Source organism: Choloepus didactylus, chromosome 27, assembly GCF_015220235.1.
Source record: "Choloepus didactylus isolate mChoDid1 chromosome 27, mChoDid1.pri, whole genome shotgun sequence".
NCBI classification, from domain to species: Eukaryota; Metazoa; Chordata; class Mammalia; order Pilosa; family Megalonychidae; genus Choloepus; species Choloepus didactylus.
Window position 1 is genome coordinate 8,180,909 of NC_051333.1, and position 22,458 is coordinate 8,203,366.

General features: G+C 56.5%; 3 protein-coding genes and 1 long non-coding RNA gene across 9 annotated transcripts; 3 read left to right on the plus strand and 1 right to left on the minus strand.

Moving 5' to 3' along the window:
• The first annotated feature begins 1,432 nt into the window (after positions 1-1,432).
• FUT1 (fucosyltransferase 1 (H blood group)) lies at positions 1,433-4,832 on the plus strand. Of its 2 annotated transcripts, none has more exons than XM_037819179.1 (2): positions 1,433-1,439; positions 2,325-4,832. In XM_037819179.1, the coding sequence occupies exon 2, from the start codon at positions 2,327-2,329 to the stop codon at positions 3,413-3,415; it is 1,089 nt and encodes a 362-aa protein (XP_037675107.1). In that variant the 5' UTR covers positions 1,433-1,439; positions 2,325-2,326; the 3' UTR covers positions 3,416-4,832. The 2 variants fall into 2 exon arrangements, with proteins under 2 accessions (XP_037675107.1, XP_037675106.1); XM_037819178.1 differs by lacking the exon at positions 1,433-1,439 and adding an exon at positions 1,446-2,161.
• LOC119521123 lies at positions 4,694-10,878 on the minus strand. Its single transcript, XR_005214311.1, has 7 exons — positions 10,308-10,878; positions 9,255-10,071; positions 8,843-8,953; positions 7,518-8,282; positions 6,654-7,369; positions 4,965-5,727; positions 4,694-4,859 (listed from the first exon to the last, which is right to left on the minus strand). It is a non-coding gene; the product is annotated as an uncharacterized LOC119521123 (long non-coding RNA).
• IZUMO1 (izumo sperm-egg fusion 1) lies at positions 4,789-9,793 on the plus strand. 4 transcript variants are annotated; one of them, XM_037819184.1, is made up of 10 exons: positions 4,789-5,922; positions 6,459-6,764; positions 7,114-7,188; positions 7,568-7,654; positions 7,820-7,840; positions 8,186-8,266; positions 8,424-8,524; positions 8,793-8,946; positions 9,115-9,343; positions 9,566-9,793. In XM_037819184.1, the coding sequence occupies exons 2-10, from the start codon at positions 6,530-6,532 to the stop codon at positions 9,603-9,605; spliced, it is 1,023 nt and encodes a 340-aa protein (XP_037675112.1). In that variant the 5' UTR covers positions 4,789-5,922; positions 6,459-6,529; the 3' UTR covers positions 9,606-9,793. The 4 variants fall into 4 exon arrangements, with proteins under 4 accessions (XP_037675112.1, XP_037675111.1, XP_037675113.1 ...); XM_037819183.1 differs by having other exon boundaries at positions 4,789-6,764; XM_037819185.1 differs by lacking the exon at positions 7,820-7,840 and having other exon boundaries at positions 4,789-6,764.
• Positions 9,818-22,149, plus strand: RASIP1 (Ras interacting protein 1). Of its 2 annotated transcripts, none has more exons than XM_037819176.1 (12): positions 9,818-10,091; positions 10,318-10,458; positions 10,989-11,674; positions 13,387-13,742; positions 15,773-16,426; positions 17,626-17,663; positions 17,903-18,054; positions 18,161-18,276; positions 19,464-19,707; positions 19,930-20,102; positions 21,079-21,226; positions 21,742-22,149. In XM_037819176.1, the coding sequence occupies exons 1-12, from the start codon at positions 9,877-9,879 to the stop codon at positions 21,939-21,941; spliced, it is 3,123 nt and encodes a 1,040-aa protein (XP_037675104.1). In that variant the 5' UTR covers positions 9,818-9,876; the 3' UTR covers positions 21,942-22,149. The 2 variants fall into 2 exon arrangements, with proteins under 2 accessions (XP_037675104.1, XP_037675105.1); XM_037819177.1 differs by having other exon boundaries at positions 9,819-10,091; positions 18,173-18,276.
• Positions 22,150-22,458: the final 309 nt, after the last annotated feature.

Below are 22,458 nucleotides of genomic sequence, written 5' to 3' on the forward strand. Positions count from 1 at the left end.
AGGGTTTCTTTCGCCAGAGAAGCTACCTCAGGTCTGCAGACAGATGCTCCCAAAATATCTCTGGGGAGGAGCAGGGTGCAAGCCTCTGACTCAGAGTTTGTAGCTGTGCCAGCCCCAGGAGGTTGGTTGGACCCATGACCAAGAGGGAAAGAGGCTTGGTGAATTTCCTGGAGCCCCCAAGGGTGCAGGGACTGGAAATATGGGGCTGGGCCCAGACATTTGGAGAAATGATGGCCAAACCTCTGGAAAATCCAGTCTAATTCCTGCCTCTTGTACACTGATTTCTCTGGAATGTCAGTGGTCAGACTAGGCAGGCAGGAGGTGGGGAGGGGCCTTCAGCCATGGAAGGCAGCCCCGTTCTGCAGGAGGGGATAGCCATCTTTGTCCCCAGCCCTGTCCTTTGTCCCTGTCCCGGGGAGTCAGGGAGGTTGAGCCTTTCCGCCACTTCCATCGCGGCTCCTCGGAATAAGCTGTCTCTGGGCATGTCACTTTCGGATGTGGCACTTAGACACCTGGCTCCTTTTATTGTTGAAATAGTGAAATATATATTTATTTATGTAGATGTCATCATAGCAAACATCGTTCAGCTACTTGCTTTCAATTTACCCGTATGTCTTTGGATTCTGGGAAACATTTACACAACGGTTCATCAATGTCATCTAATTTAGGACAAAGGTGTTAGTTTAATTCAGTGGGAACCATTAAATATTTAAATATTTAATAAATGGTATTGGCACAATCGGTTATCCATTTTAGAAGAAAAGAAAATTGCACCCTTTTCCCAAGTACAAAATTACATTCCAAAGAGAATAAAGAATTATAAGCAAAGCAAACAAACAAAAGAACTATCATTTTTTTAATATCTTTGCATTTATTTAATTTTCTGATACATTATTCCATTCAAAAACCAGGAGGTATATCAAAGAATACAATGAAAAGGTTTTCTTTCCATCATCTGCCCAGTTTCTTCTCTATTCAAACTATTTGTTTCTTACATAACCTGGGGGGGGGGATTAATTGCCTTATTTTTAACTATCCATAGTGGACATTTTAATCCTGAGGGTTATCTCAGTATCTTCCATTCTGCAAAGTGGAACCAGTGCAGGCGGGTGGCTAATCCAGCAGACCACGTGACTGGTGACTCCAAAACGGGACCAAGCCCTTTTCTTTCTTTTTTTTAAAGAATTTTTTTTTTTTTTAATTAGAGAAGTTGTGGGCTTCCAGAACAATCGTGTCTCAAATACAAGATTCCCATACACCACCCTGTTATTAACACCGTGCCTTGGAGGCGATGCATTAGTTACAACTGATGACAGCACATGTTTAGGATCGGACTAGTATCCATAGTCCACGATTTAACTTCGGGTTCGCTGTGTCGTGCAAGGCGCCTGACTCTTGAAACCCGAGATCGGAGGGGCTGAGGGCCGGGACGCGCGACTGTGAGTGTGGCCCGAGCAAGAGTTGGGGATCAGCGGCCTCTGGTGGCCGCGGGGACAGCTTCAGGCTGGAGGCTCTCACCCCTGGGTTCCCGAGAGCCGGACCGGGCTTCCCGGGTGCTCCCGGAGCAGCCTGGCCCGCGGGTTCTCCCTTCCCCCCGGGGATCCCGCGGCAGGGGGCGGAGGATCGCCCCACCGCCGGGACCCAGGTGCCGGGGCGTGGCCGGGTTGGGCGCATCCCAGAGCGCGCGGGCGAGCCGTGCGCCCAGGCGCGGGGGGACCGGGATTGGGCGCTCGCCGCTGGGTGCCGGGAAGGGATGCTGCCGCCGCCGAGTCTTCTCGGTGGCCGAGGCGGGGGCACGGGGCGCGGGATCCCCGAGCCGGAGTCCCGAGCGGGTGGGACCTGCTCCCCGCGCCCCCGGCGCCCCGACACGGCGCCAGGACACCCGGCGGCGCAGCCCCGCCCCGGCGCTACCTGCCCGGCCCGGGAGGAGGGGCGGCCCTGGCGAGCCTTGGGACCGCGCCCCCTGCTCTTTCCTCCCCTCCCCGGGCCCTGGCAGCCAGTCCCGGGAGGCGGCGTGGAGGGGCGGGCGTGCTGGGCCTGGGAACCTGGCGCCCGGGGTTCCGGAGGCGGCCGGATGTGGGCTGGATCTGCGGCCGGGGCGCTCCGGCCGCGCGAGGCCGATTGCGGATTTGGCTGCCCCGACACCCCGCAAGGTGCCCAGGTGAGTGGGAACTGTGGGTTCCTTGGACTTCAGGCCCTCTTCTTCAGACCCAGGAGCGCACCCGCATCCTCCTCCTCTCTCGGACCTGGAAGTCCCCAAGTCCCCTCCTCGCTGGAGGACTCCTCAGGTTCCCAGCATCCTCTAATCCACCTTTGCCCCGCAGCTATGTGGTCCCCCAGCCGCCGTCACCTCTGCCTGGCCTTCCTGCTAGCCTGTGCTCTCTCTGCCATCTTCCTCCTCCACATCCACCACGACCTCTTCCACAAAGGCCTACATCTGTCCTTCCTGTGTCCAGACCGCTGCCTGGTGTCGTCCATCTTCTGCCTGCCGGGCACGCCGCTGACCCCCGGCGCCTCCCGTTCCTGTCCCCGGTGCCCGGCCTCGCCCGCTGGCACCTGGACCATCTACTCCGATGGCCGGTTTGGTAACCAGATGGGGCAGTACGCCACCCTGCTGGCCCTGGCCCAGCTCAACGGCCGCCAGGCTTGCATCCCGCCCTCCATGCACGCCACCCTGGCCCCTGTGTTCCGCATCACCTTGCCCGTGCTGGCACCCAGAATGGACAGGGACACGACGTGGAGGAAGGTGGAGCTGCACGACTGGATGTCGGAGGAGTATGCCCAGTTGCAGGACCCCTTTGTGAAGCTCTTTGGCTTCCCCTGCTCCTGGACCTTCTTCCACCATCTCCGGGAACAGATCCGCAGCGAGTTTACCCTGCACAACCACCTCCGGGAGGAGGCCCAGGGTTTCCTGAATCAGCTTCGCCTGGGCCCGGCCAGGGGCCGCCCAGGCACGTTCGTGGGGGTCCATGTGCGCCGGGGGGACTACCTGAAGGTGATGCCCCAGCGCTGGAAGGGCGTGGTGGGTGACCGTGCCTACCTCCAGCAGGCCATGGACTGGTTCCGGGCCCAGCACAAAGACCCCATCTTTGTGGTCACCAGCAATGGCATGGAGTGGTGCCGGGAAAACATCAACACCTCCCAGGGGGACGTGATCTTTGCCGGCAACGGGCAGGAGGCCTCGCCGGGGAAGGACTTTGCGCTTCTCACGCAGTGCAACCACACGGTCATGACTATTGGCACCTTCGGCTTCTGGGCCGCCTACCTGGCTGGCGGGGACACCGTCTACCTGGCCAACTTCACCCTGCCCGACTCTGACTTCCTAAAGATCTTTAAGCCCCAGGCTGCCTTCCTGCCCGAGTGGGTGGGCATTGCTGCAGACCTGTCTCCACTCCTCACGAAGGCCGGGCCTTGAGAGGCGAGGAGACTTTCTGGAATAACCAGAACAATCTAGAGCAGGCAGGATGCATCTTCTGTGGCCTGGTGGCTTCTGGAGAAGCTTGTGGCTTTGGAGCAGATGGGCACCACATCTCCCCCTTCCCATTTCTAGAGTGATTCCAGGTGACCAGCCTTTGAGAGACGGAGGGCTTTCTGGAACTGCCTGAATGTTCCAGAGCCAGCAGGACATCTTTTCCTGATGGCAGGCAATGTCTGGAGAAGTTCATGGCAGTTATAGAAGCCACAGTGCCCTTCTGTTCTTTAGTCCAAATCCAGAATACTTCTAGAAGGGTATACCCAGGAAGTAGGAAACTCTCTAGGGTTGACCATCCTGGTGTTTTCTAGAAGAGGTGGTACTCCTCCCCTAGGTCTTAGGAGGACAGAAGGAACTTGTGGTTGTTCTAGAGCAAGCACTCAATTCCCTCCTTGTTTCTGGAATCATTCTAGAGAGGATTTGCTCTCTAAAGGGCCATGTCTAATACCTGGGAGGAACCCTGCAGGGCCTTTCCAGAGGGGGAGAGTTCTGGAATTTCAGATAACTTCAAGGAGGAATCTAATGAAACAACCAGAAACTCAGCACCACACCACTGCAAGAAAGATTGAGATGGAAGACCGGTATCTAGTTGGCCAGCGTCTGGTACTGTTCCAAGGCTCTGAAAAAGCTAGGGCCATTTACGAGCAGAGCAGAACTCTGTCCAACCTCAGGCACTGGGAAAATCCAAAGGGGATTGGGGGGTACACAGGCTAAAATGTGAGGTGGGGGGTATGGCTGCTGAAATGCTGAAATGCTGTAACTTCTAGAGTCGGCCTTTGCAGAGATCCACGGACACTTTTTTTAGAAGTTTTTTAAGCTCAAAAACTGCCAAAGACAGAACTACACACATTGGCTCCGAATTCAAGCTGCCTCTCATAATGAAGAAACGTTCCTCCTCCGTAACTGGGCTGCTGGGGGTGCTGGGGGTGCTGGGATCTGTTTTCTGGGAGGCAGCAGAGAATAAACCTGCCCATTGGATTTGCAGAAAGCCACAGATACTGTGCCTCTGCCAACCATTGCCCCTGAACTCAGAAGCACTGAATCTGGCTTTGGGCAAGTCCAGAATGAAAGTCTCCTAAAAGTACAGAGAGCTGGGAGCCAGCTTCAAATCCAAGCAGGAGCACAGGGTCTGGCCAAGGAGGACAGGATCCCTGACTCAGATTTCAGGAGCCCCTTGCTTTTTTTGGAGGGTGAAAGAAAACACCTTTATTATAGTCAACCTCTGCTCCCATCCCCCAGCCACCCATCTAAGAATCCGAGCCCCTTCTCCAGGCTTCTCCAGGAGTTTTGGGGGACCATTCCCAGCTCAGCTGCCACAGGTGAGAGAGAAGGAGGTGTGAATTAAAAGCCACATCTTCAATCCTAGTCTCTGCAGCTTTCTTGGAGGCTTGCCGGAGGGAGATGGGGAACTTCTGTGACTTTTCATTACTTATGATGTCTTGGGGTTGTGGTTCAGCGCACCCTGCCACCCCCCCCCCACACACACACACACCTGGCGGCCCCTGGTCACTGCAACACTTGTGGTTCCCTGTTTTTCTGGTGGCCTGTAATAATGATGCAAAAAGTTAAGGAGAAAGACCTTACAGGACCAAAAGGTCTGAGCCCCCAGTTTGCTTTCTCCAGGACCCTCGGGATTGGACTGCAGATCTGAGACTTTGGCGTCCAGCCTCACAGGCTGCGGAGGGGACATGAACGAAAAGTATCATTGTTGAACTACATTTCCCTTAAGGCCACGGGGTTGGCTGCGATAATTGCTATCAAAAAAGCAACCCGGGGCCTTCTGGGAGTCGTGGTCCTAGAGCTAGACTCCGCCGCCCTTCCGCGTCTTCGTGGTCCGACGCCAGGTTTCCAAGGGCCCGGAAGCCTGGGTCCTGGGGCCAAGGGAGGGGAGGAAGCTGAAGCCCAGAAGCCGGTCCTCGCCTCCGCGAGCAGGAGCAGGCAGAGGGCGCTTCTTTAGAGGCTGGGAAAGTCTTACTGTGAACGGGCGGCCGTCTCTGTGACGTCATGAAGAGATGGGCGGGCCTCCCTTTGTTGCGGCCCAATCGGGTTCAGAGTTGGGCTTCTGGGCGGGGCGAAGAAAAGCCCCAGGGAAAAACTGGGGAATTTTGGCGACCCCACGTGGGAAGCTCCAACCGGGAGGCTGCGGGAGCTCCTTGTCGAGAGGGGCTACCCGTGACTCAGACCCCAAGAGAAAAGCCTTCGGCATCGCGCAACCAACCTCACCCTCGCCTCCACCAGCATCCTTAATTTTAGTCCTAGAAAATTAAGTATAGAAGGACTTGGTCCCGGCTTCCTAAGAGCTCCCAGAATCTGCAGTCGGCTCCTCAGCAAACCCTAGTGTTTGGGGGCACCACGGTCAGGGATCCAACCAAGATCGGGAAGCTACTGTTTGGAGTGTATCGGAGTTCGTCCTTTCCTCTTAAAGAGAAGGGTACCCACTGCAAATTGGGGTGCGTTAGTCTCGGGGAAGGGTGGACAAGCCCCCACCCCCCTCCGGGTTTGGAGGACCGCTTGGAGTCTAGCTTAGGTTTGTAGGTTTATGGATTTGGGATGCATTTTGGTTTGAAAGGAGTTTTGAATTTGATATCTGGCTGGTTCTGTATGAGTAGTCTATTTGGTTTGGGCATTGAGTTTTCAGCTCAAGGCGCATGCAACAGGTTTTTGGGGTTTGAGAACTCTCAGTGTTGATCCTCTTCAGGTTTAGGAGTTTGGGCTCACATGGATCTTGGGAAGCCTGCATGGGATGGGGGTTCCGGGTTCTGGTGAATGCCTCCTGTTTACCAGTTTGCTGGTCTTGTAGTTGGAATTCAAGGAGGATCCTAAATTTGGGTCCCCTGGATTGGGGACTAAGTCATGCTCCCCACTTTGAAGGAACTTGGTGAAGGATATTACTCTTCTTTATTTAGGGATTTCACGATTTGGGGACCCTGTGGATACGGGGCCCAGTGGGGTTCCCTAAAATGGGCTGTGGCTTCTCTCCGTTTAGTGTTCCTCTCTTCTCGATTTGGGGTGAGAGGACCCTCCTGGAGGTCTTAGTGGACTAACGCTCTGGCCGCAATGGGGCCGCTGCTTCACCTACTGGTGGCAGCACTGGCCGGTTGCCTGCTTCCTGCTCGGGGCTGTGTCATATGTGACCAGTCGGTCTTGGCAGCGCTTAAGTCCTTGGAGACGGAGTACTTACCTAGTCACCTGTCGGCCGATGCTCGCCAAAATGTGATGAAGAGGGTCGAGGATGCCCTGAGGGATTTCAAGGAACTGCCACTTGACGAAGATTCCTACATGGGGGCTGTCGGTAAGGGCGGGGGCTCAGCCTGCCGGGTCCTGGGGAAGGAGAAGACTGGGGCCAAGGCTGCTGATCCACAGGGAGGAGGGGGCTGGGGGCAGACTCTCCTGGATTCTGGAAATGGGGAAGGTGAGGTTGCAGATTCCGGGATTCCCCAAGGCTAACAAATACAGTGTCCCCCTTCCCTTAGCCTTCAACTTTATGTAATAAAACTACAGCTCCCAGAAGGCAACGGGCGGATAATCCCTTAACCAGGCCTATCTGTGCCTGGAGGCCCCATGGGTATTGTAGTTTCTAAGACTAGACCAGTCAATGAAAGTGACGCTAGAACGTCGTCGGGTTATATCTGCCCCCACAGATGAGCCCACCCTGCAAAAGGTAGCCTGGAGTTTCCTGAAGGATCTGAAACGCATCACTGACAGTGGGGTTAAAGGTAGATGCAGGGAGGAGGGGAGTGGGGACCCCCCCAGATTTATTCAGGAACATGATTGCTGGAGAAGCCTGGTCTGGAGCCCGACGGCCTTGGTTCAAATTCCAGTCCTGCCACTTTCTAGCTGCGTGGCCCGGAGCAAGGGACTTCACAGCTTTCTCGTCTCTAAAATGGAGACCAGTAGCTGTGAAGATTAAATGAATCAGAACATGTGTATCGGTTAGCACTGCGGCCGGCATAATATTCGGGGGTCATTAAATTTTCCCTCCCTTCCCTGAGAAGGCCAGACAGTGAAATGGCAGGCTCAGGAGACAGAGGCAGACTCCCCCCACCTTGGATGGGGTGGGAGGGGGCCACTCTGCGCCACCCCGCTTCTTCCCAGATGAACTCTTCGTGAAGGAGATATTCTGGATGTTGCACCTGCAAAAGGAGGTCTTTGCCCGCCACGCTGCTCAATTCGTAAAAGAGGGTGAGGGAAAGCTAGAGCCTGGGACCTCCATCCCTAGCCCCTCCGACCTCCTCTTCCCTTCAACTCGAGTCCAAGCCCCAGCTTTTTCCTCCGCCCCCGCTTCCATTCCCCTTTGACTTAGAAATCTGATTGTCTCTTTTTTCTTGTATTTTCCTTCCGAGGCAGCTTTTTGTCCCAACAAATGCGGTGAGTCGGGCTTGTGGCAACTAACCCTCTTTTCCTCACCCTTTGTCCCATGAAGACCCAGCCCTTCCCTCTCCCCTTTTGGGGTCGCAGTGGTGTCTTCATTCTCTGCGTCTGAGAATTTCCCGGGTCTCCTTTCTGCACCTGGGACTTCTTCGGGGGGGGGGTGGGGAAGGCTCCTCTGTTTCCCCTCTTTAGGCAGCCGCGTTGGATCTTGCCTTCTACCCGGCTGCGTTCTAGCTCCGCCCCCGGGCTGGCCCAAGGCCCCGCCCCACCCCTCGGCCCCGCCCTTCCCGTTTAGCCCCGCCTCTTAGAGGGCGCGTACGAGCCTTGGCCCTGCCCCTTCAGGTATGATGCTGCAGACTCTGATATGGTGCGAGGGCTGCGACAAGCAGGTTCACCCTTGTCGGAAGTCCAAGGACTGCGGGGGTGAGCGAGGTGGACCCTGCGGGAGGGTTGGTGGGGCAGGGGCGGCGCCAGAGGAGGGGCCCAGGCCCAGGGCCAGGGGGGTGGGGGTGGGGGCGAAGACTCTTGAAGGAGCTTCCTGCGGTGATGCCCCACTCGCCACCCCTGCCCGGCTCCTCAGAACGCACAGTCAAGGTCTATAAAATGGAGGACATGATCCTGGACTGTGAGCTCAACTGGCACCACCTCTCTGAAGGCCTCACCGAATACAGATTTTTCAGGGTGGGGTCCCCCAACCCCTGTAACCCTCGAACTCCAAATCCATCAGGCCTGTGTGAGCCCCCTAGTCTCCTGTACCCATTGCCCTGCACCATGACCCCCACCCTCCAAGACTCATGACCAACCAGGCCTTCTCCTGAACCCCGTGACCCCAAGCCCTTGACACACAGGATATCCACCTCCCCTACTGAGGCCCAGTGATCTCTCACCCCTGTACTCCCCCAACTCCTGAATCCCCCAGGCCCCTGTGACCCCTTGAGCTTGGGTCTAGGTTTGGGAGAACTCGTCTGAGACCCTGTTGTACAAGGGGAAAGAGCCCACCTTGACCAAGACCATGGTGGGGCCGGAGGATGCAGGCAAGTACCGCTGTGAGCTGGGCACCGTGATTTCCAACCCAGCCACGATCATCAGCTATCAGGTCACAGGTCAGTGCTGCTGGGTGGAGAAAAGGGTGGCATTCAGGGCCCTGCGTGCTGGGGTTTCCCTCCTCCCTTCCCGTGGTTTTTATCTCCTCGAGGGCCGGGATGGGATGGGGTGGCGGTGGGGGGGCTTTCGCGCCCACTCAAGACTGCCCTTCCCCCCATCTCCATCAGTTTTGTCCAAAAATGGGGAGGAGGAGAAGCCGCCCGCGACCACGACGTCGAGTGAGGACGACCTGAGTGGCGACATCCTGGGCGAGAATGTCCTGCCGGTTCCCCCGAAATCCACAACCCCACAGGAGCCGCTGACTCACCCCGCGAAGCCCGAGAAGGTGCTGCAGGGCCGTCTCCTGGGGATGGCAATCGGGAGCTTCGCGGTGGTCATCGCGGGCATTGCAGGCGGGTGAGCGGCGCACAGACCCAGGCGGGCGGGGGAGGGAGGGGCGGGGCTTCCCGCGGCCTGAGGCCCAAGGGGGTGGAGCCTACTCGGGAGGCGGGTAAGGAGGGCGGGGCTTGGGAGAATCACTAGAAAATGGTCAGATGCTGGGCACAAGGAGGGGTGCCCCTCAGCCCTCAACCCAGAACCTAACCCGGGTCCGTTGTTTGCATTCCTCCCCCGGCCCAGGATATTTTACCTTCAATATCGCAAGGCGAGGTCTTCCTAAAAGCTCTCCCCAGTTAGCTTTGGCAAGGGGGCTGTTCGGCAACCCCAGGTGCCAAAGGAAAAGGCCACAGACTCAAGGAACCAATAAAGATTTATATTGTTGTCCAAGTATCTGACTCACTCCTCCGGTATGCTCCTAACTTTTGGTTACCCAAGAGGAGAGGTCTGGGATGGGTTCCTGAAGGAAGGGAGGGGGTGGGGTGGGGCTGGGGACCGGGACCCCTGGGTCCTGCAGGGAAGCAACTGGCACCGAAAGGATTCCAGAGCCCTTGATGCGGCGGGGCCAGCCCTACCCAGATTTCCTCCTCCAGGCTTGGTCCGCTCACAGGACGCCCCCTCCCCGCTCTTCCTGCCGGGTTTCCTCTGGCCTTTTCCTGTCCCCCACCCAGTGCTGGGAGCTGGGGCAGAGGCAAAGGCTGAACAAGAGCAGTGGGATCAGGAACCGACGGAGCCAGGGCCTCCGGGGGCTGCCGGGACCCGAAGCAGGGTAAGAGCCAGGGACCCAGGAGTCCAGGCCCCTCCTCCCTCAGACCCAAGCATCCAGGCCCCCTCCTCCCTCAAACCCAGGGGTCCAGGATCCCAAGCCTTCCTCCCTCAGACCCAGCAGTCCTGCCCCCAGTTCCCTCCCTCCCTCTGGCTTAGGAGTCCAGACTCCCCTCCAGCCCATCCCCACCCTCACGATAGGAGTTGGGGTCTCACCCACCTTCCCTTAGGGCCATGCTGTCTGGTGAACGGAAAGAGGGCGGAAGCCCCCGCTTCGGGAAGCTCCATCTCCCCGTGGGCCTGTGGATCAACTCCCCCAGGAAGCAGCTGGCCAAGCTGGGGCGGCGCTGGCCCAGTGCTGCCTCTGTCAAGTGAGTGTCCCCCTCCGTGGGCCTCCTGCCCCTGCGTCCGCACCATCTGTGCCACTTATGACCCAGTCCCTGCATAGGGTAATGCCAGGGACCCCAAGACGGATGGCACCCCCGTTCCTGCCCTGAATGGGCGAGTGATCCAGCTGGTGGGAGGAGACAGAGCTGGACCCAGTGATCTCAGGGCGCCCCGGGGAAGTGCTGGGTCTGGGGATGGGGGATGGAGGTGGGGTGGGCCCAAAAGGCACAAGGATGGGGACACACAAGGAGCAGAGGCTTGATTCCCTTCCTCCCATTCCTGCCCACCTCTTGGAATTTCCTTCTGTGGGACTTACCTTTATTTCCTTATTTTATCTCCCTCTCTGTCTCCGCTCCCTCTCCCATCTTTGTCCACCCCGGGGTGCTGTCCGCCTCTCTCGGATTTTCTGCCTCTCTTCGCCTCGGCCCCCCTCTCCGTCCCTGCCCCCCACCCCCGCCTCTGAGTGTCTTCCCGGCTCTCTCTCCGGTGCCCCCCCCGCCGCTCGGGCTCCCAGGTCTTCATCGTCGGACACGGGGAGCCGCAGCAGCGAGCCGCTGCCCCCTCCCCCGGCGCACGTGGAGCTGCGACGAGTGGGCGCGGTCAAGGCAGCCGGGGGAGCGTCGGGGAGCCGCGCCAAGCGCATCTCCCAGCTCTTCCGGGGCTCGGGGACCGGGACCCCGGGCTCGGGCGGCGCGGGAGGCCCGGGGACTCCGGGGGGCGCGCAGCGCTGGGCCAGCGAGAAGAAGCTGCCCGAGCTGGCGGCGGGCGTGGCCCCCGAGCCCCCGCTGGCCGCCCGCGCCACGGCGCCCCCGGGGGTCCTCAAAATCTTCGGCGCCGGACTGGCGTCGGGCGCCAACTACAAGAGCGTGCTGGCCACGGCGCGCTCCACGGCGCGCGAGCTGGTGGCCGAGGCGCTGGAGCGCTACGGGCTGGCCCGCAGCCCCGGCGGCGGCCCGGGCGAGAGCGGCTGCGTGGACGCCTTCGCGCTCTGCGATGCGCTGGGCCGGCCGGCGGCGAGCGGCGGGAACGGCGGCGAGTGGCGGGCGGAGCACCTGCGCGTGCTGGGCGACACCGAGCGCCCGCTGCTGGTGCAGGAGCTGTGGCGGGCGCGGCCCGGCTGGGCGCGGCGCTTCGAGCTGCGCGGCCGCGAGGAGGCGCGCCGCCTGGAGCAGGAGGCCTTCGGGGCCGCGGACGCCGACGGTGAGCGGGTGGGCCTGGCCCGGGGGTGGGGCCTGCTGGGGGAGGCAGGGCGTACCTAGGGGGCGGGATCCGCTACGTGGGCGGAGCCGGAGCGGGGAGGACCAGGATTTACAGGACGGGGCGGGGCTTGGATATCTGGCGGGAAGGGTGGTCCTAAAGTGGCTCCGGGGCGGGATCGGTGACTTAAGTAGGGATTTCAATGCTGCCTCAGAAGTTGGGAGGGTATGGGGTCTGCAGATCGGAAGTGGATCCTGGGGATCGTGTCCGAGGGGCCTAGGCGGGAAGGGTAGGAGTCTCCAGGATGCCTACATATTGACTGGAACTGGAGAAGGGGTTGACGGTGCCCTCTATGGGCAGAGCCCATGGGTGGGGGGCCTTTAGTGCTCGGGTGGGGCCTGGGGAATGGGGTAACAGATGTTGGGCAAGGCTGATGCCTGGATACGTGTGGGCGCGGGGCGTGGGTCCCTGCACGAGGAGGTAGCTCTGCGTGGTAAGTTGAGGGGCAGGGCCATTATGGGGGGAGGGACCCATAATGGGGGGAGGGACCTGCAGAGGAGAAAGTGCACGGCTAGGACTGGGCCTGGAGGACCTAAGAGTGGGCGGAGCCTCAGAGGGGCGAGCCTGCAAACAGGTGGCCTTAGACTGGGTTGGGTGCGGAGTGTTTGTACGTGTATGTGTGTGTGTGGGGGGGGGGCGGGTGGGGATATGACGGCAACAGCGCATGGGAGAGGGAGGGACGAAAGGAAGAAGTTTTAGTGGAGGCCCAGGAAGGTTACACTGCATGGGGGGCAATTCTCTGAGGTGAGGCCTGGAACAGGAGGTGGCACCAATGGGAAAATAGCAAGTGCTGGATGGAGCCTGGCAGTGATGGGGCCTGGCACATTTGGGGCCCGGACTTACTTGGGGAGCCCTCTAATCTTTTTTCTGTTCTGAGTCTTTCTTTGGGAGATAGAGCAGTGTCGTGGTTAAACTCATAGGCTTTGAACTCAGGCTGGGATTGTAATCTATTCTTTGCCAGTTAATCTCAGCAAAACCCTAGATGAGGATCCAATGAGATGCACATAGAAATGGTTTAGCACAGAGCGGGACATAACAGGTGCTTAAGAAAGACTAGCAATTATAATCCAAAAAGCGTTCACTGGGCACCTACCGTGAGCCACCTATTATTTAGGGCCCTGGGGAACACTTTAGGGGCATTGATAGGTGAGGTCTCTGCCCTCCCAGATCTTACCACCAAGTGGGAAATACATCCGTTCCTTCCTTCATCTCATTTCCACTAGGAACTTACTGTACACAGGGCCTGTGGTGGGTGCTGGAGTCACACAAAGTCCAGACGACCCGGTTGGTGCAGTCACCTGCCTCAACTTGGGACGTCAGGGAAGATATCCCATGGGAGGTGGTATCTGTCCTGAAGCCAAGGTCTTTTCTGTTCACTGCGGAATCCCCAGTGCCTTGAACAGTACCTGTAGATGCTCAATAAATGTTTGTTGAAAGAATGAATGAACTTCTGAGCTGAAAACTGCAAGATGCGTAGGGGTCCTGTAGGAAGTGTGTTCCAGGTAGATGAAACAGCATATGCACAAGCCCAAAAGTGGGAAGCGTTCTCACCTTTCTGTGGCCAATTCTTTGTCTCTTTACGACCTCCAGCTATCTGCGTCTGTTTGTTCCTCTGCGTCTCCTACCATCTCACTGCTCTCCATCTGTCTCCCCAGGCACGGGCGCCCCCTCGTGGCGGCCACAGAAGAACCGCTCACGCGCGGCGTCGGGAGGGGCGGCGCTGGCCAGTCCCAGCCCAGGGTCTGGATCAGGTCCTCCGGCTGGGTCCGGGGGCAAGGAGCGCTCGGAAAACCTGTCCCTACGGCGCAGCGTGTCAGAACTCAGCCTGCAGGGTCGGCGGCGGAGGCAGCAGGAGCGTAGGCAACAGGCACTTAGCATGGCCCCAGGGGCGGCTGATACCCAAATCGGATCTGTGGACCCCGGCGACTTTGACCAGCTGACCCAGTGCCTCATCCAGGCCCCCAGCAACCGTCCCTACTTCCTGCTGCTCCAAGGTTACCAGGATGCCCAGGTAAGCGCCGCCCCCTTACTCAGGGAGCCCTCTGCCCCACCCGTCGACTGAGGGCGACAAAACTACAGCTCCCAGAATGCCCCAGGTCACAGTACCCTCGGGTACGCTGTGAGGCGTGGTCCCAGAAAGGTTCCAGCGATGAGAGGGATTGGAGGGTAACAGTCTAAAGATTCCACTGGAGGGACAAATAGGCAATGGTTCATTTCATTCAAAGTTAAGGGAAAGCATTGTCTAAGTCATGGGAGAGCAGGAGAATCCATTGTAGGAAGGAGATCCCCTTGGAGGGGTCTGTTCCTGGGGGGCAGTAAGTGGAGAGTCCATCTTCTGGGAGAGGGAGATCATTTGGGATCTTGTTCTAAATAAACCCATATTTTCTTGGGGGAATGGGCTGATCCATTCTTTAAAAGAGGTGGTTTACCTGGGAAGGAGTTGACCATTGTTGTTGGGGGCAGGTGGTACTGATACTTCTATTTTAGTTGAGGGACAGTGGGAGAACTTGTTTCAGCCTAAGGACCAGAGAGGAAGAAAAGATGGGTGGATGGGGGCATATCAGTGGGAAATAATTTTATTACTATGAAAGTAATGTCTAATTGCAAATATTCCTTTCTTTTCAATGATTGGAAGGGGTCATCCTTCTTTTGTTGTCCACCTTTGGGTAACAATGGTACAGGCAAGCCGAACAGGTACTGCTAGAACTCATGGGAAAGCCATTCTAGAAGACGGTGGAGCTTATTGGACATTTCCAGTTTTATTGCCAGAAAAGGATCCAATTGGGTTAGATGGTTTGGGTGTGTATATGGGTCAGAGGATACGACTTGATTCAGGGAGGAGTTTGCTTGGAAAAATTCATTTCTCCCTTTGAGGGCAAGAGGATGGAAGGGAGGTCAGTGTAGGAAGGGGTTTATGTATATTGTAGCAACCCATTCCTTCAGAGGAGTTGGAGTCTATTTTGGGAAAGTGGTCAAATTGGAAGGATCCATTCTGCTAGGTGGAAGTATGGGAGTATCTACTAAAAGAAGAGGAGGAAACATCTCTGTCTTGGGGTGGTGTTTTAGTGTTCCTGGGCTGCTTGGGCAAGTACCATGCAATGGATTGGCTTATACAATGGGAACTTATTAGCTCATGGTTTTGAAGCTAAGAGAAAGTCCAAATCAAGGTGTTATCAAGGTGACGCTTTCTTACCCAAGTCTGGCATTCTGGGGCCAGCTGCCAGCAGTCCTTGGCTCCTCTGTCACATGGGAATGCACATGGTGGACTTCCTTGGCCTCTCTGTTCTCTTCCCGTTTCTGTTGAATTTCAGCTTTTTGCTTCCTATGGTTTTCTCTCTCTGTCTGAATTTCATTCTGCTTATGAAGGACTCCAGTAATAGGATTAAGACCAATCCTGTTTGGGTTGGGCCACACCTTAACTGAAGTAGCCTCATCAAAAGGTCCTACTTGGAATGGGTTCACGCCCACAGGGATGGAGTCAATTTAAGAACAGGTTTTTCTGGGGTACATACAGCTCTGAACCACCATAGGTGGGAATCATGAGGAATTCTTTCATAAGAATGAGGCTTCATTGGAAGTGTCTGTACCTTGGGGGCAGGAGGAATAGAATCTATTGTGGAGAGGGATTTCATTGGAGTCTAGACCCGATGTGGCTGAAATGTGAGGCACTGTAGGTGAACATCCTTTTTGGGTTAAGGAACAGGGGAGCCCTTTGTAGAAAGGGGGTCCATGTATGTTGGACCATTCCATTCTTTCAAACAGAATTGGAGACCAAGAGATGCTACTTTACCAGGATGGTCAGATTGAAAGGGTCCATTTCCTAGAGGAGCAGATGAGCAAATCTTAGGAAGGGGGTTGCTTTGGAAACGTCCATTCATGGGGTGGGGGTAACTGGAGAGTTCTTTGAGATCCCAAGAGATCTCAGGAGGGTTCCTCCTAGGAGGTGGGGAATGGGAGAGGCAACTGTGGGAAAGGAATCCCTTTGGAAGTGTTCATTCCTCGCGGAGGGGTGTCCTAAGCGCGTCTTCACCCTCCTTCCAGGACTTCGTGGTGTATGTGATGACGCGGGACCAGCACGTGTTCGGCCGTGGCGGGAGCTCGTCGGCCCGCAGCGGGTCTCCGGCCCCGTACGTGGACACCTTCCTCAACGCCCCGGACATCCTCCCGCGTCACTGCACGGTGCGCGCGGGCCCTGAGCCCCCGGCCACGGTGCGGCCATCGCGGGGCGCCCCGGTCACGCACAACGGGTGCGTCTTGCTGCGGGAGGCCGAGCTGCACCCGGGCGACCTGCTGGGGCTGGGCGAGCACTTCCTGTTCATGTACAAGGACCCCCGCAGCGGGGGCTCGGGGTCGGCGCGGCCGCCGTGGCTGCCCGCGCGCCCTGGGGCCGCGCCGCCGGGCCCTGGCTGGGCCTTCTCGTGCCGCCTGTGCGGCCGCGGCCTGCAGGAGCGCGGCGAGGCGCTGGCCGCCTACCTGACGGCCGCGAGCCGGTTGCTTGCGCTTCCGGCCGCGCGAGGAGGAGCGCTGCTGGGCGAGATCGTGCGCGCCGCGGCCGCGGGCGCCGGGGACGTGCCGCCGCTCGGGCCCGCCACGCTGCTGGCGCTGTGCGTGCAGCATTCGGCCCGCGAGCTGGAGCTCGGCCACCTGCCGCGCCTGCTGGGCCGCCTGGCCCGTCTCATCAAGGAGGCCGTCTGGGTGAGCGCCCCCAGCTCCCCTTGCGCCCCAAGTCCTTTCCAGGCCTGCCCTACCCCGCGCTCGGCTCCTATTCTTAGACGTGCAGCACAGGAGAGCCCTGGGATATTAAGCAAGCAAATCCTGGGGGTGTGGATTCATCCATTAGGGTCGAAGAGAGGGCGGGGCCTACCTTTAGCGCTGTGGGGTTATGGACACCCCATTCGGACAGATTGGGGGTGGGCAGGCACCCACTGGAGGAGAACATTGGAAGGCCCCATTGCGAGAGGGCAGGCCGGCAGCCCATTGGGCCTGAAGCTTGGGGTGATAGTGGGCGAGACCATTCTGGGATGGGGGGGGAGAAGCCCATTGGCCCTACAGGTGGAAGTGCTAGAGAGAAACCATTCAGAGTGTCCTAGTTTGCTAATGCTGCAGAATGCAAAACACCAGAGATGGATTGGCTTTTATAAAAAGGGGGTTTATTTGGCTATACAGTTACAGTCTTAAGGCCATAAAGTGTCCAAGGTAACACATCAATAATCGGATACCTTCAATGGAGGATGGCAAATAGCGTCCAGAAAACCTCTGTTAGCTGGGAAGGCACATGGCTGGCGTCTGCTCCAAAGTTCTGGTTTCAAAATGGCTTCTCCCAGGACATTCCTCTCTAGCAAGCTTGCTCCTCTTCAAATAACATCACTCACAGCTGCACTGCGTTCAGTCTCTTTGAGTCAGCATGTTTTATATGGCTCCACTGATCAAGGCCCACCCTGAATGGGTGGGGTCACACCTCCATGGGAGTATTCCACCAAAGTCACCACCCACAGCTGGGTGGGGCACATCTCCATGCAAACAACCTAATTCAAACGTTCCAACTTAATCCCCACTATTCTGTCCCACAAGACTACAAAGATAATGGCATTTGGGGGACACAATACATTCAAACTGGCACACAGAGTAAGAAAAAAAAAAAGGTTCCATCCTGTTGAGGTAGGGCCTAGTCTAAGGTAGGAAAAAACTGCACTTGAGTACAAGAGGGCCTGAGGGAGGTGGACCACTCATGAGGTAAAAAGAGAGAGAGGCTATTTGGAAGATCCGGGGTCGAGTCCACTTGAAGAATGGGACAGTCTCTGTGAAAAAAAAAAAAAAAAGTGCTTCTAGAAAAATCAGGGTGTTAACCAATAAGCCCCTTCCCTCTTCCTGATTCCCATCTCGCTGTTTCACAGGAAAAGATTAAGGAAATTGGAGACCGTCAGCCAGAAAAGTAAGAGAAATCCAGGGAAAAAAAGTTGGGGAGGGAGGCAGGCTCTGGATTTGCATCCAGTTCTGGTTCAAGCACCTCCATGCATGTCTTGGGGCCTGGCCCTGCTCCTTTTGGGACTCCACTTTTCTAGCTGTGAAATGGGGGTTGGTCTCAGGCTCCAACTTAGACCCACATTTCTGGGTTTGAACCTTAACAGTGGGGGGTGGGCAGAGATTACAGGTCCTCACCTCCTTCCCCAGCCACCCAGAGGGGGTCCCTGAAGTGCCCTTGACCCCCGAGGCCGTGTCGGTGGAGCTGCGGCCTCTCATGCTGTGGATGGCTAACACCACGGAGCTGCTGAGCTTTGTGCAGGAGAAGGTGCTGGAGATGGAGAAGGAGGCGGACCAGGAAGGTGAGCTCTGACCAAGCCCGGGGTCTGCCCAAGCCCCCTGCCACTCTCCACGCCTAGGATCCAGACCTCCTGCCTGCCACCCCCCGGTTCTCCCTCTCACCCCCAGGTCTGTCCTCAGACCCACAGCTCTGCAATGACTTGGAATTATGTGACGAGGCCATGGCCCTCCTGGATGAGGTCATCATGTGTACCTTCCAGCAGTCTGTCTACTACCTCACCAAGGTTGGCCTTGCCCCTTGCTTCCTGTTTGACCTAACATCCCTTCTTGTTTGAACTACAGCTTGTGGCTCTGATGTTACTTCCTATTTGACACCACAATACTTCCTGCTTCTCTGATATCACTTCCCCTTTCACCCCAGCACTTGGCTATTCTGACATCATTTCCTTTTGAGATTATGTCACTTCCTGCCTTTCTGGCTTCTCTTTCCATCTCTGCAACCATCACCTCTTAACCAGGCTGACTTCACTGTCTGGTTATAGCACTATTACCGGTTTCTCCAGCTCCCATTTTCTCAGTCCACTCTTTGGTCTTGACAAGTTATATTTATTGATGAAATGCCTATGGCATGCCAGGCGCTGGCATTTAAGCTAAAGGTTCTCATTTATCAGGCTTTATTTCCCGTGTTTGCTGACCTCACTTCCCATGGCTTTGAATTCACTCCTTTTTTCTGAGCCACAGGCCTTTATCTCCCTGGAGTGCCCTTTCTGTGGGACGTGCTTTCTGCTCCAGCACTCACTGCTAACCTTGACCTTAATATTGCTTCTTGGAATTCGCAGAGTTTCTGGCTTTTGATGGGCTCCATTTTCTATCTGTAAAATGAAAGGAGATCCTTTGGGACAGATATTCTCCAAGTGCCTCTAGCAGCCCTGATATTTGAAGCTCTTTCCTCTGAGACTTCACTTCCTGTGCATCCCTGCCAAGTGTGATTTTATTTCTTCTCTGGCTCTGACCTCATTTCCTGTCCTTGGCCTGATCTCACTTTCCACTGGCTGACTGCCACCCCACTCCCACTTCCTAGCTGTCCATTCTTCTTCTTTCCTTTGGGAATTCTGGACAAATAACTCTTTAAGAGGTACTTCTTTGTCTAGTATCCTTTTTCCTCCTTGAGCTGCCTCTGTAGAGAACTACAAGTCCCACAATGCACCAGAGGTGGTCTTAACATATCCAAGAAACTTCTGGAAAGCCTTTCCCAAGACTTGAGGCATACAGACCTGATGAATGCTAGAAACCCATCTAGAAAGTAGGAATTTGCTCATGGAGACCCTTAGGTCATTGACAGCACAATGGACTTCAATTCCCAGAAGCCCACTGCGGGGGGGGGGGGACCCCACTATCTTTATGCTTACTGCCCTGAAGCTTCCTGGGAGTTGTAGTTCAATCATTTGTTCTTGTCCCTGTATCTCCCCAGACTCTGTATTCAACGTTGCCTGCTCTCCTGGACAGTAACCCCTTCACGGCTGGGGCGGAGCTGCCAGGGCCTGGTGCAGATCTCGGGGCTATGCCTCCAGGGCTGAGACCTACCCTGGGCGTGTTCCAGGCAGCCCTGGAGCTGACCAGCCAGTGCGAGCTGCACCCAGACCTGGTGTCTCAGACTTTTGGCTACTTGTTCTTCTTCTCCAACGCATCCCTTCTCAACTCACTGATGGAACGAGGTTAGGGCTGGGCTGGGAGAGGGCAGGGGGACAGAGACAGGAGCTACTGAGACCCACCTCAAGTCAGACACACCACAGGCTTCACCTTCGGGGGCTTGGGAGAGCAGGCTTGGGATCCCAGGCTGATGGAGTGTGAAAGGGGGGTGGGGGTGGGAGGAGGGTGGCAGGAAGCAGGGTTCATGCACCCATTGTGCCTTGTATCCCCTCCACCCTCCATCACAGGTCAAGGACGCCCCTTTTATCAATGGTCCCGAGCTGTCCAGATCCGAACCAACCTGGACCTTGTCCTGGACTGGCTGCAGGGGGCCGGGCTGGGTGACATCGCCACTGAATTCTTCCGGAAACTGTCCATGGCTGTGAACCTGCTCTGCGTGCCCCGCACCTCTCTGCTCAAGGTGACTGATCCCTGACCCCTGACCCTCCAATCCCATCCAGCCAACCTCTGTTTGCGGCCCACCCTTGGAAACCCTGCATCGGACCCCAAGTCAGCCCCCGCCCAGTCATTATGGGTGCTGCTTTGGCAGCTAGAAGGAAGCCAGCACCAACAGTTCAAACCTGGCTGCTTATGAATCCCATTGGACTTATTAAAAATAGTTTCCAGGGCCCTTTCCTCAAACATGCTGATTCAAGAAGCCTGGTACGAGTGCAAGGAATGGGATGGTTAAAACATTCAGTGAACATGAATTAGGTGCGAGGCACTGCTCAACACTTCTAATTTAATACTGATAAAGCTCCAGGGGATATGTTATTACTGGACAGTTTTTCAGATAAGGAATCTGAAATTCAGGTAGGATGGATCTCTTAATTATATTTATTTTCATTTACGAAACTCTTACAGAGCATTTAAGAAGCCCCAGGCAGAGATCTAAGTATTTTACAGCCTTGCCCTATTGAATCTTCTTAACAACCCTATTAGGCAGTTCCTGTTGTTCTTTCCCAGAGTACAGATGAGGGAACTGAGAGTGACTTGCCAGAGGTAATACGTAGCCAAGCTGGGATTTTTAAACCAAGGTAGCCGACCCTTGGGTCTCTGCTTCTAACCACAATGATGACTGATGCAAGCCAGGTTTGGTGTGGGAATTTTCAAACGCATACAAAAAGTAGCCATAAGAGAATAATGAACCCCCAGCTTCAACGATGGGAAACAATGGCTAGTCTTGTTTCTTCTACACCCCCATCCACTTCCTATTTCTTCTTCCATTCTGAATCAAATTACTTATTTTTTGTTTACTTTTTAATTGCTGAGAGCAACCAGGTCTCACAGTGCCCAGGGGACACTCTCCCCGCCACCACCACATCCACCGTCTTTAGGGAGGTCCCTCCTTTTAGGATTTCTTGGCCACCCCATAATGACCTTGGACTTCTCATTAGGCTTCGTGGAGCAGCTTACGAACCGATCACCCCACACTGACCCCTACTCAGCTCCATCACCTGCTCAGCCATTATCAGCTGGGTCCTGGCCGTGGGCCCCCACCTGCCTGGGACCCTCCCCCTACAGAACGAGATGCTGTGGACACGGGTGAGAGGGGATACAAGCACTGGGGCTGTCGGCTTTCTTCTTTCCTCAGGACCCACGAGTCCATATCCCCAGCCCCCTCCTTCTTCTAACCCAGGATGCTGGACCCCTAGTCTCCTTCCCCAGGGCCTAGACCTCTTCCCCACCCCCCCCGCCACGATCAGGCTCCATTTCCTTTTTCCCAGGGATTCAGGCTCCCATTCTTGTCGCCCCTCACCATTATCTCTCCCCACCTAGAGGTCGAAGCTCGGCCCCTCCACCCTTCCTTCCTCATTGACCTGGGAACCCAACTACCTCTCCCGTTTCCCAAGCAGCGGGGGCCTTTCATAGTCTGAACTACAACTCCCATCAGGCTTGGGGACTCGGAGAGTCGCCTTTGCGTGCACTCGTCTCCTAGGAGTTGGCTGGGCCCGGAAGTTTTCTTTATCCTTCGGGCGTGATGCGTCCTCCGCTCTCCCCGACACAGAGCCGCCTCACGCCCATTTTCAGAATTTAACCCTCCCTCTTCGGTCTCACAGGGGACATCTTTGAAAGCTTCTCCTCCCACCCTCCCCTCATCCTGCCCCTGGGCAGCTCGCGCCTGCGCCTCACGGGTCCAGTGATGGATGACGCCCTGCACCGTGAACTGCGCAGGCTCCGTCACCTCCTCTGGGACCTTGAGCAGCAGGAGCTGCCAGCCAATCACCGCCACGGACCTCCCGTGGACCCGCCTCCTTGAGAACCAATAGCCAACAAGCGCGGGAACCTTGAAATTTCCTCGGCTTGTACTCGCTGGAGCCGCCTGAGCGCAGAGCTCTCTGGGAGTTGTAGTTCTCTCTCCGTGGAATGCTGGGAGTTTGAGTTTTCGGGTAGCGGAGGCTGGGACGGTGGGAATTTGGGCTTGGGATGTGAGCACCAAGGAGCAATAAAAGTATCTGTGGCATTGGCAACGCCTCACTTGTTAAGACTCGGGGGCACTAGTGATGATTTTCTGCGGAATAGGGTATACCAGGGCCCTCGCCTGGAGCGATGTGCCCCTGCGGAGTCCGAGGAGGTATTTATAGGTACGGCCTCAGTTTGGCAGCTTGTGTGTAATCCAACCTAGGAGCACTGGAGCCTCCCACACACCGGCCCTCAGCTTTGCCGTTGGGAACTAGCCCTTCTCTCCCTCCCACCCCAAAAGTCCATACTCAGCCCCCTCCTCTCTCTGCCCAGGAGTCCGGCCTCCCACCCTCCTCCCGGAACTTTCTGTCCTG

What these genes read in the sequence shown, in the direction of transcription:
- FUT1 (XM_037819179.1), top strand. Translation starts at nt 2,327, where the DNA reads ATGTGGTCCCCCAGCCGCCGTCACCTCTGCCTGGCCTTCCTGCTAGCC.
- IZUMO1 (XM_037819183.1), top strand. Translation starts at nt 6,530, where the DNA reads ATGGGGCCGCTGCTTCACCTACTGGTGGCAGCACTGGCCGGTTGCCTG. An exon ending in GAAGTCCAAGGACTGCGGGG is followed by an intron (nt 8,267 to 8,423) that starts GTGAGCGAGGTG and finishes CCGGCTCCTCAG; the next exon opens with AACGCACAGTCAAGGTCTAT. An exon ending in CATCAGCTATCAGGTCACAG is followed by an intron (nt 8,947 to 9,114) that starts GTCAGTGCTGCT and finishes CATCTCCATCAG; the next exon opens with TTTTGTCCAAAAATGGGGAG.
- RASIP1 (XM_037819176.1), top strand. Translation starts at nt 9,877, where the DNA reads ATGCGGCGGGGCCAGCCCTACCCAGATTTCCTCCTCCAGGCTTGGTCC. An exon ending in TCATCAAGGAGGCCGTCTGG is followed by an intron (nt 16,427 to 17,625) that starts GTGAGCGCCCCC and finishes GCTGTTTCACAG; the next exon opens with GAAAAGATTAAGGAAATTGG. An exon ending in ACGAGATGCTGTGGACACGG is followed by an intron (nt 21,227 to 21,741) that starts GTGAGAGGGGAT and finishes TCGGTCTCACAG; the next exon opens with GGGACATCTTTGAAAGCTTC.